The 19,570-nt window shown below is 41.4% G+C and overlaps 1 protein-coding gene across 4 annotated transcripts in view; it reads left to right on the forward strand.

Annotated features, from left to right (window-relative positions):
• LOC126188884 (FH1/FH2 domain-containing protein 3) overlaps nt 1–19,570 on the forward strand; it is a 637,930-nt gene that overhangs the window by 66,088 nt on the left and 552,272 nt on the right. For all 4 annotated transcript variants that reach the window (XM_049930556.1, XM_049930557.1, XM_049930558.1 and 1 more), the window contains exon 6: nt 8,249–8,297. In XM_049930556.1, coding sequence (XP_049786513.1) covers nt 8,249–8,297 — 49 coding nt within the window. The remainder of the gene's footprint in view (nt 1–8,248; nt 8,298–19,570) is intronic.

Consider the following 19,570-nt stretch of genomic DNA (forward strand, 5'->3'; position numbering starts at 1 on the left):
TTGTGCTCTGTGCAAAATTCTACCAGGCGGCTTCCTCTTTCATTTCTTAGCCCCAATCCATATTCACCTACTATGTTTCCTTCTCTCCCTTTTCCTACACTCGAATTCCAGTCACCCATGACTATTAAATTTTCGTCTCCCTTCACTATCTGAATAATTTCTTTTATTTCATCATACATTTCTTCAATTTCTTCGTCATCTGCAGAGCTAGTTGGCATATAAACTTGTACTACTGTAGTAGGTGTGGGCTTCGTATCTATCTTGGCCACAATAATGCGTTCACTATGCTGTTTGTAGTAGCTTACCCGCATTCCTATTTTCCTATTCATTATTAAACCTACTCCTGCATTAGCCCTACTTGACTTTGTGTTTATACCCCTGTAGTCACCTGACCAGAAGTCTTGTTCCTCCTGCCACCGAACTTTACTAATTCCCACTATATCTAACTTTAACCTATCCATTTCCCTTTTTAAATTTTCTAACCTACCTGCCCGATTAAGGGATCTGACATTCCACGCTCCGATCAGTAGAATGCCAGTTTTCTTTCTCCTGATAACGACGTCCTCTTGAGTAGTCCCTGCCCGGAGATCCGAATGGGGGACTATTTTACCTCCGGAATATTTTACCAAAGAGGAAGCCATCATCATTTAATAATACAGTAGAGCTGCATGCCCTCGGGAAAAATTACGGCCGTAGTTTCCCCTTGTTTTCAGCCGTTCGCAGTACCAGCACAGCAAGGCCGTTTTGGTTATTGTTACAAGGCCAGATCAGTCAATCACCCAGACTGTTGCCCTTGCAACTACTGAAAAGGCTGCTGCCCCTCTTCAGGAACCACACGTTTGTCTGGCCTCTCAGCAGATACCCCTCCGTTGTGGTTGTACCTACGGTACGGCTATCTGTATAGCTGAGGCACGCAAGCCTCCCCACCAACGGCAAGGTCCATGGTTCATGGGGCGTGTGAAATCCATCACGGACATTCCACGCGCGAGTCCTGACAAGCGCCATGACACATTTGCACACGTCCAGTGTATCTACAAAATTATAAGCTCCAGAAGCCACTACTTACATCATGACTGATAAGGATCATTAGCAAAATAGACTGACAAATTAATTTTCTTTCATTTACCCGTTCATTTATGTAATCTTTATGAGAGGGTGGCCAAATTGCTAAGTGACTGACAGGCCGTTTTCTCCTGTCCACATATAAGGGGTGCTCAGATGAAAACAAAACAGATGGTGATGATGTTTGGTTTGTGGGGCGCTCAACTGCGTGGTTATCAGCGCCCGTACAATTACCCAATCTTTGCTCAGTCCAATTTCGCCACTTTCCTGGATGATGATGAAATGAGGAGGACAACACAAACACCCAGTCATCTCGAGGCAGGTGAAAATCCCTGACCCCGCCGGGAATCGAACCCGGGACCCCGTAAAACAGATGGAAAAAGTAAGTAAACATTTTATAATGTTGAAAGTTAACGCCATAACTGTTAATAGGGGATGGTTATAATTAAACCGACGCTGTTCCAAGTGCTACAGTCTGGGATATATACGTCGTAGATATGTTCATTAATCGGTGCGCTCGTGGAGTATGCTGAAAGCAATAATAGTTTCACTTTCTGCCACTAGGTGAAAATATGGCGCTGTAAGAAGCCAAAACGTGGTTGGATAAAGGAAAAGAAGAGGGAAGCTCAACTACATAATGGTGGTTCTGTCACGCTTATTAGGATATGGTCACAAGTTACGTTCAGCACAGTCTCCCGACTCAGCAACATGCTGCATCCATAATCCGGCATGGTCGATAGTTTCTCGCAGCATCTCCGGTGGAATCAGAGCGACGTATGCTATCACTCAGGTCAGGAGGGGTCCGGATACATCCTTGACAGACACGATCTTTCAGATATCCCCACAATCAGAAGTCACATTGATTATAGTCGAAGGATCTGAAAGGGCACACATCTTGAAATTCCCTAGATATGATGCTGTCGTTAGCGAAGGTTTCTAGAAGTAAATCTTTCACCTGGTAAGCGACTTGAAATGTCACCCCATCTATCATGAAAATAGTGGTGTGAACACTGTTGCGGTGTCGCAAAGGTGGAAACACACCTTATAAAGTGCAGATGTCACTGTACACCTAACAGACCTGCGAGACCATACGCGACAGTTCTGTGCATTCACAGCACCGAGCAGAGTAAAATGTGCCTTGTCCGTCCAAAGAATATTCTCCAGCCACATGTCATCCATTTCCATAAGTGCCAAAAAAACCAAGGGCCAAGTCACGGCTTTGTAGACTATTTTGGGGCTTTGTCTGGCACATATTCTAAATCTTGTAAGTATACCAGTGTAAAACGCGCTGCAATATCTTTTGCATTGTTAACAAAGGCAGAGAGAATTCTCTTGACCCGCGCTGCTTCCTGGACTCGGGTAGGCGCGCCGGCCCCGGATCGGATCCACCCGGCGGATTAACGACGGCGGCCGGTGCGCTGGCCAGCCTAGATGTGGTTTTTGGGCGGTTTTCCACATCCTCCTAGGTGAATACCGGGCTGGTCCCCAAGTCCCGCCTCAGTTACACGACTCGCAGACATTTGCAACACATTCACACTATTTGACGATTTACACTAGACACAGACAGCTGGGATACACTAATTCCGTCCCAGGGGGTATGGGGTGGCATCCAGCCACTCCTTAAAATTAACCACACCAGATCGGTACTTAACCCTGCCACCCCTGCGCACAATGCGGGATAAAGGCTGCAGCAAAGAGCAAAGAGGAGAGAGAATTCTCTTGACACAGCTCGAGCACTGGTAGCAGAACTTGAGGCACGTGCTACACAAGTGGCTATAGCTACAGCAACTTCATCAACTGCCATGGGAATGGGTTGTCCCTCTTCCTGTAAACTTTCTATGAAATATTGGCTATATGAGAGAAAACTATATTAATTTCAAAAACTTTCCTCTCATGTAACATCGTACTCAATTACTGTTGGTTGGTAGCTGTGTTGCGCACCTGAACAGTGTCGTAAAATAAACTATAAACTTCATCAAATGCAAACGTTGAAATAAAGAAACTGAATCTAACAAAATGCAAAAATGAACTAATCTCATGTTCAAAGGAAACAATATAACTAAAGCTCAGTATGGAAGTACATCATGGTTGTTGCGTGATATGAAGTGCAATGTTTAACTTCGAATATCCACAATAAAAATAACTACGCTTCTCGGTAGAAAATGACTGTTTGAAATTACCAACACTGTTCACTGAAAAATCATCTGCTTGCTAGTACGACAACTGACAATTCCGACTACACACTGTTTGCACAATAATGCAAAGGGAGATCTGTCCTTAAATGTGACGTACCTCTTGCTCAGCATGCTGCTTTTGTGAAGTACCGACGTTCTCGAAAGCAAATGTAGTAGTTCAAGATAAATAATGTAATCTTTTTTTGTCAGAAACAGTGTGTTACTGCGTGTGACGTAAGGTGCAATGCACGCGTGTCAGATTATTTCAAACTTTACTATGAATTATGGAGGTGGTTTTACTTTAAAGAAAATCGATATTAAGTCATCTAATTATTGATAAAAAGACTTTGCAACATAAGAAGACTAACAATTACAGAATTCTCTCATTACAAAGAAACTACAAGCGTACCTTTAAAATTCTCCATCAATATAAACGATATTTCATCTACATAATAAAGTATTCCAGATTCCTCCTCCCAGATTCACAAATAAAGATCTCATTCTCTGAAAAACACAGCTACTAAGCCTCACAGAATTTCCCAGCGCTGCCCAACCGACTGTCTAGCAAGGCAACCACAGATAAAACTACACACAGAGTCAATAATCTTCGCAGTGCGTTCATTTATCTCTGTCCCAGTACAGTAAAGGTGAATTATTTACAATAGCAGGAAACATATGAGAACCTTACATTATTTCCTGACCACCAGAAAAAAATTTGATACCGATTGTCTTAGCTGTGGTAAACCAAGGTGAATGAATTTTTAAAAAATACAACGAAGTGATTACAATGAGTTACAATTATAAATAACACTACAAGAGTTAGGGTTCGGATTACAAAATGTACAAGATAATGCTCTGATCTGAGTTTTTTATATGAAGATGTCTTTGCGCAGATAGGAGGCACACACACTATTTGTCGTGTTCTGCAGATTATAGGTGAACATTGCGTCATTCATAACCAGCGAAGATTTGCTTTAAAATGTGATATCATTAATCCTGAGGCTAGGACGTCAATACAATTGAAGGTAAAATGTTGCACCACGTAGCACCAATGAAGTCTCTTTTCGTTAATCTTGTGGCTAAGAAAAGGATGCAACTGGCACAATATTGATACATTTCTTCAAGCTTGATCGCCTATGAGAACGCTAAACCTGTAGTGCTGAACCCACAGGTGCGCCATACCGACGAGTATTAACAGTGTAATATTCGGGCTTAGGGGCAGCGAGTAAGGCAATTGAATATCTACATCTACAACCATACTCCGCAAGCCACCTGACGGTGTGTGGAGGAGGGTACTTTGAGTACCTCTATCGGTTCTCCCTTCTATTCCAGTCTCGTATTGTTCGTGGGAAGAAAGATTGCCGGTATGCCTCTGTGTCTATCGGTTCTCCCTTCTATTCCAGTCTCGTATTGTTCGTGGAAAGAAAGCTTGTCGGTATGCCTCTGTGTGGGCTCTAATCTCTCTGATTTTATTCTCATGGTCTCTTCGCGAGATATACGTAGGAGGGAGCAACATACTGCTTGACTCCTCGGTGAAGGTATGTTCTCGAAACTTCAACAAAAGCCCGTACCGAGCTACTGAGCGTCTCTCCTGCAGAGTCTTCCACTGGAGTTTATCTATCATCTCCGTAACGCTAAATGACCCTGTAACGAAGCGCGCTGCTCTCCGTTAGATCTTCTCTATCTCTTCTATCAACCCTATCTGGTACGGATCCCACACTGGTGAGCAATATTCAAGCAGTGGGCGAACAAGTGTACTGTAACATACTTCCTTTGTTTTCGGATTGCATTTCCTTAAGATTCTTCCAATGAATCTCAGTCTGGCATCTGCTTTGCCGACGATCAACTTTATATGATCATGCCATTTTAAATCACTCCTAATGCCTACTGCCAGATAATTTATGGAATTAATTGCTTCCAGTTGCTGACCGGCTATATTGTAGCTAAATGATAAAGGATCTTTCTTTCTATGTATTCGCAGCACATTACACTTGTCTACATTGAGATTCAGAGATCCTCCTGTATTTCAGTACAATTTTCCGTAGTTACAACCTCTCGATATACTACAGCATCGTCCGCAAAAAGCATCAGTGAACTTCCGATGTCATCCACAAGGACATTTATATGTATTGTGAATAGCAACGATCCTACGACACTCCCCTGCGGCACACCTGAAATCACTCTTACTTCGGAAGACTTCTCTCCATTGAGAATGACATGCTGCGTTCTGTTATCTAGGAACTCTTCAATCCAATCACACAATTGGTCTGATAGTCCATATGCTCTTACTTTGTTCATTAAATGACTGTGGGGAACTGTATCAAACGCCTTGCGGAAGTCAAGAAACACGGCATCTACCTGGGAATCCGTGTCTATGGCCCTCTGAGTCTCGTGGACGAATAGCGCGAGCTGGGTTTCACACGATCGTCTTTTTCGAAACCCATGCAAGCCATCACCGACAACACTCTGACGATTGGTAGTAAATGTAGAATCAATATGAACAGACTCAGGGAAGAACTTTTCGACGGCTAACTCATATGTCCCGTTCAAGTATCATAAATAACTTTGCACTCAGTGCTACTATTTCCTTTATGTGTGTGCAAAACTATTTTAAGAATTCATGACTATTTTCTCTTAGAGTAGCTCTTAGTTCCATGAATAATTTCGTAGCCAAATGCGTTTGCCATTTCACTTTAAAATTTGAGGATACCTTTAATGTTTCGCTATGTATGTGTATTTTCTGTTATATTTTCGTAATTTTATTGTAAGATGCAACCAGACTAATGTACTTTGTTGACTCCAAATTATCTTTCAATTATAGTTTATATCTTGTAAAGAAATCAGACGAATGTCCTGTTTGTCTTGTTTTATGCAATAATTGTATCTGGTGAAATCGGCCCTGCCTGAAACGAAATAAAATAAAATTTAAAAATAAAATGTTTCAAAACCTGAAATGGCTGACATTTGGAAGATAGACGCTAGCTATTCCGCTAAAGTCTGGCCAGAAAATTTCAATACCTAGCATTACGTGAGTAATCTAGGAATATGCTGCAACACTATTTATCATTTCCGTAGTGACCGGAAAAACAAAACTAGACAGCGCGCACAGAGACACTATAGTAATCATTTTACCAGCCAGCCAATTGCGAATGGAAGAGGAAGTAAAGTAATACATGATACTGTGATAAATACACTCCGTCATGCGCTATACAGTTTGTAGAGTACACATGTAGGTGTAGACGTAAACTTCGAAGAATTCTGAGTATTATCAGGGCAATAATCGATACTTACATTCATATTTCCCAAAGATACATTATTAACGTTGCATCTGGTGCTGCGAAAACTATTTCCACCCTTGTGAAACATCCGAATGCCCAGGACCGCGTGATTCTGTTATAAAAACTCTTTTGTTACGCGTTTTGTTTGACATGGATTCCGGAAAAATTAATGGTAAACTTTTAAAAACGTTGACGAAGGTATGTATCAATAAGCAGCACGAGACAAACTGATTTTATTGCTAGTGAATTGCTCTTGAACAGTGTGCTAATTTATATGATGATATTTTTGCGAGGAAAGATACAGGCCCAACTTTCTTGTCGTGGCCACTTTTCGCAGCTGCTGCTAAACACCATTCACATAAATTGTGGTGTAAGAAAACGCCTTTTCGCATGACATATATAAATGGGTATATAAATACAAATTGATATGCAGCGTGCAAAAAAGGTGTTAAATGCGTTGAGTAAATTCGTCACACGCAGAATTAGCTAAATTAAGCCATTGTTGAAAAGGCAGAGCATATTCGGTGTCTAAAATAACCAAAACATTTTGTTGGTGAAGATGTTACAGTCTATGGAAATGAGTAACATAATATGTTACATATTATCTATTGCCTCAGAAAAAAATACAGGGTGTTACAAAAACGTACGGCCAAACTTTCAGGAAACATTCCTCACACACAAATAAAGGAAAGATGTAATGTGGACATGTGTCCGGAAACGCTTAATTTCCATGTTAGAGCTCATTTTAGTTTCGTCAGTATGTACTGTACTTCCTCGATTCACTGCCAGTTGGCCCAATTGAAGGAAGGTAATGCTGACTTCGGTGCTTGTGTTGACTGTAGAGCATCTCATTGCTCTACAGTACTAGCATCAAGCACATCAGTACGTATCATCAACAGGTTAGTGTTCATCACGAACGTGGTTTTGCAGTCAGTGCAATGTTTACAAATGCGGAGTTGGCAGATGCCCATTTGATGTATGGATTAGCATGGGGCAATAGCCGTGGCGCGGTACGTTTGTATCGAGACAGATTTCCAGAACGAAGGTGTCCCGACAGGAAGACGTTCGAAGCGATTGATCGGCGTCTTAGGGAGCACGGAACATTCCAGCCTATGGCTCGCGACTGGGGAAGACCTAGAACGACGAGGACACCTGCAATGGACGAGGCAATTCTTCGTGCAGTTGACTATAACCCTAATGTCAGCGTCAGAGAAGTCGCTCGTATTGTGGACGGCTGTGATACAATACGCCATTCTCCAAGTCTGCATCAGCGCATCAGGGATTCCATGCGACGGAGGGTGGATGCATGTATCCTCGCTTACGGAGGACGTTTTGAACATTTCCTGTAAAAAGTGTTTGAAGTCACGCTGGTGCGTTCTGTTGCTGTGTGTTTCCATTCCATGATTAATGTGATTTGAAGAGAAGTAATAAAATGAGCTCTAACATGGAAAGTAAGCGTTTCCTGACACATGTCCACATAACATATTTTCTTTCTTTGTGTGTGAGGAATGTTTCCTGAAAGTTTGGCCGTACCTTTTTGTAACACCCTGTATATTCAGTGTGTTTCCTAACACAGACTTCGTTTGCGCACGGTGAATTCAAAAGACTTTATACTCTGTTCCTAGAATTGTTATAGGTACTTAGAAATTATGCAGCATGTAATTTTGTTGTTATTAATTGTGTTTGCAGTACAGAATACTTTCTGTATCTGATGACTGCAACTTGCTGTTACAGAAGCCAACCGTCAGATGGCCCGGCGAGCGCCCGAGACGGCATGATCAAGGTAAGCACGCTCTCAACAGATGGCAGAAGCGTCGCTAGCGTCTTCGTGTTCGCGAGCGCGCTGTTTCCGTGCGAACGCGAACAAGTTTGATAAACATCGGCTTGCGTTTTATTATGAATTAGCAGAACAACGAATACATTTTGTACGAGCTCCAAAATAAGAGCAGTAACCATATAGCGATTATTATACCATGCAGTTCATACTGTTACAAGCACTTTGAGTTTGAAGCAAAGAAGTCTTATTACCTCCTCTGATCCGACTAGCATCTTCATCAAACTTACACCATATTACTGGAAAACTATGTTAGATGCATTATTTGTACTGAAAAATCAAAGGAGCAAATTTGAATTCAATTAATAGCTTTGGGGTGCAAGATCTATGGGGATATTCTTTTCGCTGTAACGCTGCTAGTTAATGAGCTGAAAACGTGATTGAAAACAAAAAGAAAATCATTACGAACTTTTATAGTGAAATTTATGTTACACGACACGTTCACTACCGAGTCCTGTTGATTGTACACAATTATTATTCCATTTTCAATACGACGAAGTTGTAAGAGTCTGTGTCGCTTACGGTAGCTCAAGACAAAGAAGAGTTTTAATAACATTACGTTTAATTTGCAGACCTGTTCTCCTTTCGCTGGAGCTGTCTTAGTGTCTCGTGCACCGAAATCGATTGGCTTATGCCACGATGCAAGTTACTCATAGTTGAAGAAAGGGAGATCAATTAAGTGTCCGGATAGCAATTAGGTATTTAGAAACGTAGTACTAGCTGCGTTGTGCAGCCAAGTCCTTATTAACAATCAAGAATTTAGACAGGTGCGTTCCAAATTGTATCACCTATTAAAAGCAACTAATATTATACGCTAATTCATTAATTATAACATGAACAACAGCGGTCGTATCTCACTCCGCTGTGCCACACCAGATGTTACTTCAGAGTCTGCAGATGGCTCTCCATTCATCATAACGTGCTGCGTCCCGCCTGTCACGGAAAATTCGAACCAGTCGGAAACCTGCTTATCTGTCCGACAGGAACGTTTTTCTGCAATGATTCAAATGGCTCTGAGCACTATGGGACTTAACATCTGAGGTCATCAGTCCCCTAGAACTTAGAACAACTTAAACCTAACTAACCTAACGACATCACACACACCCATGCCCGAGGCAGGATTCGAACCTGCGACCGTAGCAGTCGCGCGGTTCCAAACTGAAGCGCCTAGAACCGCTCGGCCACACCGGCCGGCGTTTTTCTGTAGAAACCGTTCTGGATCAAAAGCTTTTCGAATGTCTAGAAACACCTAATCAACTTAGTTACCTCTATCAAATAACATTGAGGGTATCATATGAGACGAAGGGAGTTACGGTTTTCATGATCGATGTTTTCAAAGACACTTCTTATTTCCACGGAGAACGTTATTTTGTTCCAGGACAGTCATAATGTTTGAACTGACAATATGTTTCAGTATTCTGCTAGAAATAAATACGAGCGGTATAGAACGGTAGATCCATATATCATTTCTACTCACTTTTTTGTAGGCATTTCCCACATGGCTCCTGACTGACAGTTGGGCGCTAGTTTTCCTTCGGTACTGCTGCCAGTTTATCTCGTGGAACTAATTACGGAGGATGTTCCGCTCTGCCGACCTAATTTCGCGCTGGCGGCTAATCGAGCTCCGCGCTCATCTTAATGAGTTTGCTCGCAGAAATTGGCTTCCTCTTTTAGCTAATGACTAAGCACGCATTTTACCCTTCAATTTCCCGGCAAATCTGCGCTGATGAAACTTTAAGTGACACATTAATTTCCTACTTATGGCAACATTTTCAAGCCGCGGTCACCCTGGCTTATCCGTGAAATTTAGCATGTTCCACAAATATCTGTGGTAATTTTCGTGCTAATAGAGTACTTACGTGACGTAACAATACTTCCCAACAGCTATATATTTCATGGCCTTACTGGCGAATAACTTCATCGCGTAACATCTAGTTGAAAGCAGCTTACGTTGTTATCAAGCAGCGCAAGTAAGAAAACAATATTTATTTCATACATTTATTTCTGTTACAATTAAACCTGCAGTCTTGCTACGCAGTTCCGATTGCACAGTGCAAATTGTAACCATAGTAGTAATTGAAACACTGGCTTCATAAAGGCATAACCAGTTGGCTGCCTTTCTGTGTTCCAGATAGAATAATCTATCCTGAAAATCCACCGACTAACCTGTTGGAAGTAAATATCAATTTTCTGTATTACAATTTTAAATACTCTTAGATGTACCATGTTACTTGGGAATCACGACATGGTATTTGTGGAGCTAGTGGCGGTTAGACCCTCAGAATCCGTACCAGACAATTCAAAGACGCGTTCTGTACAGACTACTTTATTACAATGAAACTACTGTTGAATATCTCTGATCCACTGTACATTATCCAGTCCTCTGGAAGTCTTTTCGTAAGAAAATCGTTTTATTTGCTGACTATGAAAAGGCCTCCGTGTCATCAGAAACCTTGGTAACACATCAGGAGCACCGGAGTAATACATACTAGGAGCGCTTCATGAAGCTCATAGTGGAATGCTTGCAATACCCAACATCACATCCTCACTAGGCTCATCACGAGACAAGCCGCAGTACTTTCTTATGCACAGTCCTATTGGAAGTGGTATTTTTCAGCTGACCTAAACAGCCAGTTAAACATGGTTTCCAAACCACTGTGCAACTCGGCACTTCTGACACATAAAAATCGTTACTACAGCTTAAAGGAGCGTTAATCGACAGAAAAAAAATCTTGAAATCAACTCGTGACTGAACGCGGGAATTTTGGATAGCCATACAATAACCACACACGCGCGCGACCTGCAAATTTTTTAATTTTTATATGGGACAATGGGAAGAATACTCAGAAACAAATTGAAACTAGTTACAATCCTCTGGTTCCGACCAGGGTTTTCAGAAGGTTACCCTCATTTGTCGAGGGAGTGCCAGAAATTGAAAACTCATCCCAAACATTGTCTTTGGGAACCCCGCTTACTCGCCCTAAACCCTGGAGGAACCTCTTCTCGCTTAGAAACAAGTCGCTTCTTAGCTCAGAGTTGAAATCTTGCCGTGCTCGGCACTCCGGTGCCAGACTACTGTGGTGGAATCCTCGTCGGCCAACTGTGCCAACGAGTGGCACATCTGCGAATTATCACTTCTTAACCTATGCTCGTGGCGCCATCGGGAGTCGTCAAGGGAAGGCAGTGCGAAGTCGGATGGTGCGACATTGGACTATGTGAGTGCTTACCGGTATAGGTGGCTTAATCAGCATGTGAAGATGTCTTATAGTTGTGAATTGAGACGGAGATGATTGAAGATTATTGAGCTTTACAGAAGTAATACGATACTACATTCGAAGCCAGCAAACGATTGATTTGATTGTGTAAAGATATATTTGACTTATGAGGTGTTGGATGGGCACTGGAGGTCCGGTAAATGCTTGGCTTTGGAACGATCCGATGTCAGTTGACACCGACTGGGCATCCAGGGCTGTTAGCAATAACGGGTCCACTGAGGACTGGGGCGGCTTGATTATGTGGACCGAGGTACGCTCATAGGACACTACCTTACTTGGATGCAGCCTCGTGTAGTTTAAACCACTGTCATTGCATTTGACTGTATCATAAACTTTGGATATTTACTTGCTTTCAAGATGCGTAAATGGTCTCTTAAAATTTATTGTTATATACTTATGGATTACTCACAGAGTTTGTTTAAATGATCAGCCCACGATTAAAAAAAAGACAAGGGTAGCTTTACCACACAGTCGTGATAATTTAGAAATTTTACAAGGAGTTATTGTCCTGTAAATGTATGGTTCTTGTGAATGAATATCAATTTTATGTTTTTAAAATTCGGCTGATTGGAAGTAATGGTCTTGTGAAAGATTTTAATTTCATGTTTTCTTTTTAATTCGACTGGACGTAAAAATTTAGAAATGTGTTAATTTTTTGTTTTATGAATGTTTGAAATTGTTAGTCTGCCTTTTGACACCCAGCTCTCGCTCCACAGCCCACTTGGTACACAACTAATCAATCGACATTCCCCGTATTAGTCGTTTCGCCAGCCGTCAACTCCTACACACGACAGTACTCTGCGCGGTATGTTTCTACTAAGCACGGTTTGTTGCGCTACATTCGAAGGTGGAATGCGACGACTCTGACTCCCCATGCAGCCGTAAATAAAGTGCCATATCAACAAGGACGATGTGGTAGTTCCGCATTGCTGTCTTGGGCAGGTCCTAGTGGATGTAGCTTGTCATTGCGTTTTTCAAACCCGCCTTTGAAGTCTCAAACGATTCTGTGTAACCAGGAGAGCTAACGAGTGCTCGTAAGATGTAGAAATAGACTGAAAGAAAAGTTGACTCAAAGCCTGCTCGTGTGCTACGGTCGCAGGTTCGAATCCTGCCTCGGGCATGGATGTGTGTGATGTCCTTAGGTCAGTTAGGTTTAATTAGTTCTAAGTTCTAGGGGACTGATGACCTCAGAAGTTGAGTCCCATAGTGCTCAGAGCCATTTTTGAACCTGCTCGTGTGGAATAGTACCGAGACGGCCCATCGTTAAGGTCTACAGCCGACGGACGTATCTGCATCTACAATGAGTTATCTCACTTGTATGGAATTTACCTAAATTTGTCTCCCCATTTAGCTATGAGAAACCTGTACTGTCACAATTTCTTCTAGTTGCAGTATACGAATCAACTACACACCAGTCGTTGGAGGCCGATCCACCTGCATCTGACAATAAACAAGTAAATAGACGAACAGTTCGTTTCAAAAATAAATTTATCGTAATTACCAGTATTTCTGGAATGGAAAAACTGATAGAACCCAAACTTGAGGAACACCAACTTGGACTTCTGAGAAATGCAGGAACACGCGAGGCAATACCGATCCTTAACGTGAAGATAGACTGAGCAAAGACAAACCTAAGTTTATAGCATTTGTAGACAACGATGACTGTAATACTCTCTTTGAAATTCTGACGGTAGCAGTGGTAAAAGGAGCAAAAAGGCTGTTTACAACTTGTACAGAAACCAGACGGCAATTGTCAGAGTCGAGAGGCATGAAAGTGAGGCTGTAGTTGAGAAGGGAGAGAGACAGGGTTGCAGTCTATCCCCAATGTTAATCAATCTGTACATTGACCAAGCTATAAAGGAATCCAAAGAAAAATTTGGAGTAGGAATTAATGTTCAGGGAGAATAAATAAAAACTTTTTAGGTTCGTCGATCACATAGTAATTCCGACAGAGACAGCAAAGGACATGGAAGAGCAGTTGAACGGAATGGACAGTGTCTTGAAAGGAAGATATAAGGTGATCTTCAACAAAAGCAAAGCAAGTATAATGGACTGTAGTCGAATTAAATCAGGTGATGCTGAGGCAATTAGCTTACAAAACAACACATTAAGTAGTAGATGAGTTTTCCTATTTGGGTTAGGAAAATAACTGATCATGGCCGAAGAAGAGAGAATATAAAATGTAGATTGAGAATGGCAATAAAAGCGTTTCTGAAGAAATGGCTCTGAGCACTATGGGACTTAACTTCTGAGGCCACCACTCCCCTAGAATGTAGAACTATTTAAACCTAACTAACCTAAGGACATCACACACATCCATGCCAGAGGTAGGATTCGAACCTGCGACCGTAGCAGTCGCGCGGTTCCAGACTGTAGCGCTTAGAACCACTCGGCCACTCCAGCCGGCTCAGAAGAAGAGCTATTTGTTAACCTCGAATATAGATTTAAGCGTTAGCAAGACTTTTCTGAAGGTATTTGTGTAGAATGTAGCCAGATATGGAAGCGAAACACGGACAGTAAACAGTTTAGACAAAACGAGAATAGAAGCTATTGAAATGTGGTGCTGCAGAATAATGCTGAAGATTTGATGGATAGATCACGTAAATAATGAGGAGGTACTGAATAGAATTGGGGACACAGGAAATTTGTGGCACAACTTGACTAAAAGAAGGGATCTGTTTACAGGGCACTTCCAACGACATCAAGGACCATTAGTTTAGTATAGCAGGGAAATGTTGGGGGTAAAAATCGTAGGAGACCGAGAGATGAATATAGTAAGCAGATTCAGAAGGACGTAGGTTGCAGCAGATATTCGGAGATTAAGAGGCTTGCTCACGATAGGACAGCATGGAGAGCTGCATCAAACCAGTCTTCGGACTGAAGTCTACGCCGGCCGGAGTGGCCGAGCGGTTCTAGGCGCTACAGTCTGGAACCGCGCGACCGCTACGGTCGCAGGTTCGAATCCTGCCTCGTGCATGGATGTATGTGATGTCCTTAGGTTAGTTAGGTTTAAGTAGTTTTAGGTTTTAGGGGACTGATGACCTCAGAAGTTAAGTCCCATAGTGCTCAGAGCCATTTGGACCATTTTGAAGTCTACGACGATAAAAACAACAATAACAATAACCAGTTGTTTTATCTTTTACAAATCACGCTACAGCTTCATTGAATCTAATGGGCCGTGATATGCGAAATTTATACTGCGCGACTTTCGCTTCAAGATCTAAACAACTGGTTCCTTTGACAGCAGTTCTAAAACATAGTGCGACTGTTTCGCATGCAAAAGAGGCAGAAGTAATATAATTATTTGTGTGATTTTTTTTAAGTTTTACACATATGTAAAGTATACCTCATGCAATACTCATGTGTGTCATGCTCACGGATACTGATCGAATATTTGTGTTTCTCGTCAGCTTCGTCTGAACGAAAAATCGAAAGAATTCAGACATTAGCAAGCTATCTCAGTTCATCCAAACAGTTACGGAGATGATCAGGGAAGAGTTAGTTTCCTCTGTGTAAAACAATTTTCACGTAAGGACCATATGAATAACATAAGAGAGACTATGGTGCGTATGGGCAGTGTGGGCAAGACGCAATATCAAGGGTGGGCATAAACGTGTAATCTTAACATTTTATCGACCACAAGACTGACTTTCATACGTAATATAAAATAGAGAAAACTTAAGTTTTCTACTTCGCAAGTCCCCAGTCACCCCGTCATCGCCGGCCGGAGTGGCCGAGCGATTCAAGGCGCTACAGTCTGGCCCGTCATCGCCGGCCGGCGTGGCCGAGCGGTTCTAGGCGCTACAGTCTGGAACCGCGCGACCGCTACGGTCGCAGGTTCGAATCCTGCCTCGGGCATGGATCTGTGTGATGTCCTTAGGTTAGTTAGGTTTAAGTAGTTCTAAGTTCTAGGGGACTGATGACCTCAGAAGTTAAGTCCCATAGTGCTCAGAGCCATTTGAACTATTTTTGAACCCCATCATCGTTGGAGGAGACTTAAATCATTCAACAAGCAATTCGGCAAATTACGGTTTTTAAGTACCGGGCTTGACAAAACGCCGTGCGCAACAATACTAAATTTCTGTCTTAGGAACTATTGATAAAAGATAGTTGGGAAACCTACTCATGATGTAAATACGTTAGATGTAAAGGCAACAAATAGACCTGACGTCCTTGAGGAGGTCGACATTGAAATTGATATCAGTGACCTCGAGACAATTGTAGAAATAATTATTGCCAGATTACAGAGTATAAGGAAAACAAGTAGAAGGCTTTAATATTCAGCAAACTATGTAAAGAGGCAGTAATGTTGTATCTCAATAAGGAACTCGAAAAATTTAGGTCTGAAGAAGATAATGTAGAAGGAACGTGGTTGAGGATTAAGAAAATAGTCGACTACGCATTTGATATGCTCCTAATAGAACAGTTCGTGATGGGAAGGACCTTCATGGTATACAGGCACTGTCAAGGAACTTGTAAATAAAAAAATCCGACTACTACATAGTAGGTGTAAACCAAAGCGTAGGGCTGTGGATAGAGCCATGCTGAGTGAAACGCGTCTGTCTTGTCAGGAGGGCTATGCCTGAAGCCTGCAACGACTACCGTAGAAGAATTTTATCGAAAGATCTCCCACAAAATCGAAATAAATTCTGGTTCCTCGTAAAAGCTGTTAATGATATCAAAATTAATGTCCAGACGCTTATGGACGAGACAGAAACTGATACTGGCACAACAAAAGCAAAAGTTCTGAACTCCGTTTTCAAATGTCACGTTAGTCCAATTTAGCTAACGCACCACTGCAAAAATGGGTGATACGGATATTGATGTCAGTGGTGTTGAGAAACATCTGAAACTGCTAAAACAGAACAAATCTCCAGCCCCTAATTTGCGGCAGATTTAGCCGTCTTTTTAACCACAGTCCACCATATGTGGTGGTTCTTTTTACGTATGTGTATTGTTGGTTTTTGTTTGTTATGCAAAGTTGGAGTTAGTATTATTCTGCCTGCTTCACAAATGGAAAATTATTTACGCCATCGAGTCAGTTATGGTATTTCTCGCAGTTAGTTTGCCCGACAAGCTGTTTTTATATCAACAGACACCTCTAACACACAAAATTTTTAATGAGCAGCTGCTGCTTACTTCTGTTGAATCTTTCGAAATCTATTGTGAAAAGTTGAGATGGGCAAACTGAAACACGTTACTGTTTCGAAACAAATGCAATAGTACAATGAAATGTTTCGATACGCTGCTTCGAAACAGTGAAACAGTTTAGAAATCTAATAAACCTACACACTTTATCGTCTTGAATGTCTACTGTATAAGTATGTCCATATAAACAAAAATGAGGTGCGAGAGCAATAATCATATCGCAGAAAGTATGAAACTATCACTTAGGCGTCTTGGCAGTTTCGTATTTCCTGCAGCAAATGCGCTGCTTTCCTGTCGTGTGACTTTCATACTTTTCAATTGGCTGAGGACAGCCATAGCTGAAGACAGAACCACCACGAACGGAACTGGAGGTGGGAGCAAACTGCAGAAACAACGGATATGCTACTGGGATTCCCACATTCCGTTAGTATGGGTAATATACCCATCCTGATAATTTCCATGCGCACAAAGGGAATAATTGTGGATAATAGGCACAGTACTATAGACTCACAAATAACGCCAAATAATTCGGATAAATAACAAAACATAACAGAAAAAATTTTGTCTTTCAAGTTGTTTCGAACCGTTACTATAAATTCACCATGCTTCCCAGCCCTTCCCGTTCACCATTACAAAAAAAAAAAATGGTTCAAATGGCTCTGAGCACTATGGGACTTAACCTCTGCGGTCATCAGTCCCCTAGAACTTAGAACTACTTAAACCTAACTAACCTAAGTACATCACACACATCCATGCCCGAGGCAGGATTCGAACCTGCGACCGTAGCGGCCACGCGATTCCAAACTGAAGCGCTTAGAATCGCACGGCTACACCGGCCGGCTCACCATTACACTATCAGTGATATGTCAAACAGATTGCTTGCAATTATACCTACATCAAATTTATGTATATGTCTAATAACTGTCACTCTACGCCTTTTTTTATTCAAAATGTTGTAGGCTTACTTGCGTTTCTTAATATGATTACTGTACATGAACAGAGAAGCGTATGTTATAAAAAAAAGTGTAATTTAACTAAATGATTTTCACATATTTGTTATTTTGAATGTGAATAGTATGCGTTGTTTTATTGTTTGGTTAGTGTTTATAAAGCAGATGTTACGCCATTTCGAAATAGGACAGTCAGCTAGAAACGAAGCTTTATTTTCGGATATCTTAAGCTTCATGCTATTGCTTGTCAAAAAGATTTCGACACTCTTGAAAGTGTTTCATGAAGTGGCATGTTGTGTTTCAGTACCTGTGCCGAGCCCGAATCACGTCCGACACAGAGCGGAATGAAACACCACTGTTTCGAAACAGAGAACCACAGCCGTTCCGAAACACTGTAACAGTTCCACGTATCGATACACTGTATCAGTGGCCAAGTCTAGTGAAAAGGCAATGCTGGCGAGATTCTCGTAATATCCGTTAAGCGAAGATCAAAAAATTTACTGAAATCACGTTAAATGAATATGATTCAATATTAGAAAAACTGACTACTATTACTGTTTCAAAAGAAGAACCACTAATGAAGAGAAATCTCCTACATTTACATTTATTTTTAATTATTTGTCAAAATTAGAAAATATTTATTCCGACTCTAGGCCGTTACCGTTTAGAACAATGGCTTTGACCTCTGCGCCAGTGTTCCCCTATAAAATTTGCATAAATCGTTAATATATATCACTTCATGAATATAGGAGTTGTTACAGTAAAACATTAGCGACACTTTTAAGCACTATTTGATTATATTTAGTCTTGTGCCTCGTCACAAAATGGCTTCTTACACTACGAAGAAACAAAAGGGGTGTGCGATCCTTTATCAAAAGGCACAGAGATTACAATAACAATCATAGATCATATTAGTTGATTACATAGTCTTTTCGATTTTTCTGCGATAATATTTATTTCGTTACGACGTCAGTTTTGTTAAATTCGCGAAATTGTTCAATAATATTTTTTCACATTATGTGGCGTACCGCCACACGTAGATACCTCAAACAAAAGGTGTCAGTTCATTCAGTTTCCATTTCCGTTAGAGTCAGTACGATGGCACAGATGGTTTTCAAAATGTTGAAGTTTGGTTATTCTGATAAAAGCATAAGGTTCTTTATAAAGTAACCACAACAACACGTACAATGAAGACAACACGATTTACAGCGGAGGTGAAAACGATTCGATCTTGTGAAGCATAGAGTATTGGTAATGCATTTTTTCATCTATGATAATGATGCAAGAAAAAAAATTAATCAAATTTTGTACTAGCGCCGGGATTCGAATCGTGACCTGCTGCTTACTGGACAGAAGCGCTATTCGTTATGCAGCTCTGGCACTGCAGATACCGCGCCTGCACGGACTATCTTAGTACGTCTCCCTCACCGATTCAAATTCTAACGCACCCCTGAGCCAATCGCTATTCCTTTCTAAACTCGCATCACAAATAAAGATGAGACTCAGTACGTCTCAGGAATACCAACTTTATATGATTAATTTTTTCATGGTACATACTTTTCTACGAAGTGTGGAATAAGGCTCTAGAATCTGCGCGAAGATTTTTTTTTAGGCACTCAAGGTTGCTTCCTCACTCCAAATGCATTGTTGTTATTGTTGTGGTCTTCAGTCCTGAGACTGGTTTGCTGCAGCTCTCCATGCTACTCTATCCTGTGCAAGCTTCTTCATCTCCCAGTACCTACTGCAACCTACATCCTTCTGAATCTGCTTGGTGTATTCATCTCTTGGTCTTCCTCTACGATTTTTACCCTCCACGCTGCCTTCTAATGCTAAATTTGTGATCCCTTGA

Source organism: Schistocerca cancellata, chromosome 5 (assembly GCF_023864275.1).
Source record: "Schistocerca cancellata isolate TAMUIC-IGC-003103 chromosome 5, iqSchCanc2.1, whole genome shotgun sequence".
In the NCBI taxonomy this organism is placed as follows: Eukaryota; Metazoa; Arthropoda; class Insecta; order Orthoptera; family Acrididae; genus Schistocerca; species Schistocerca cancellata.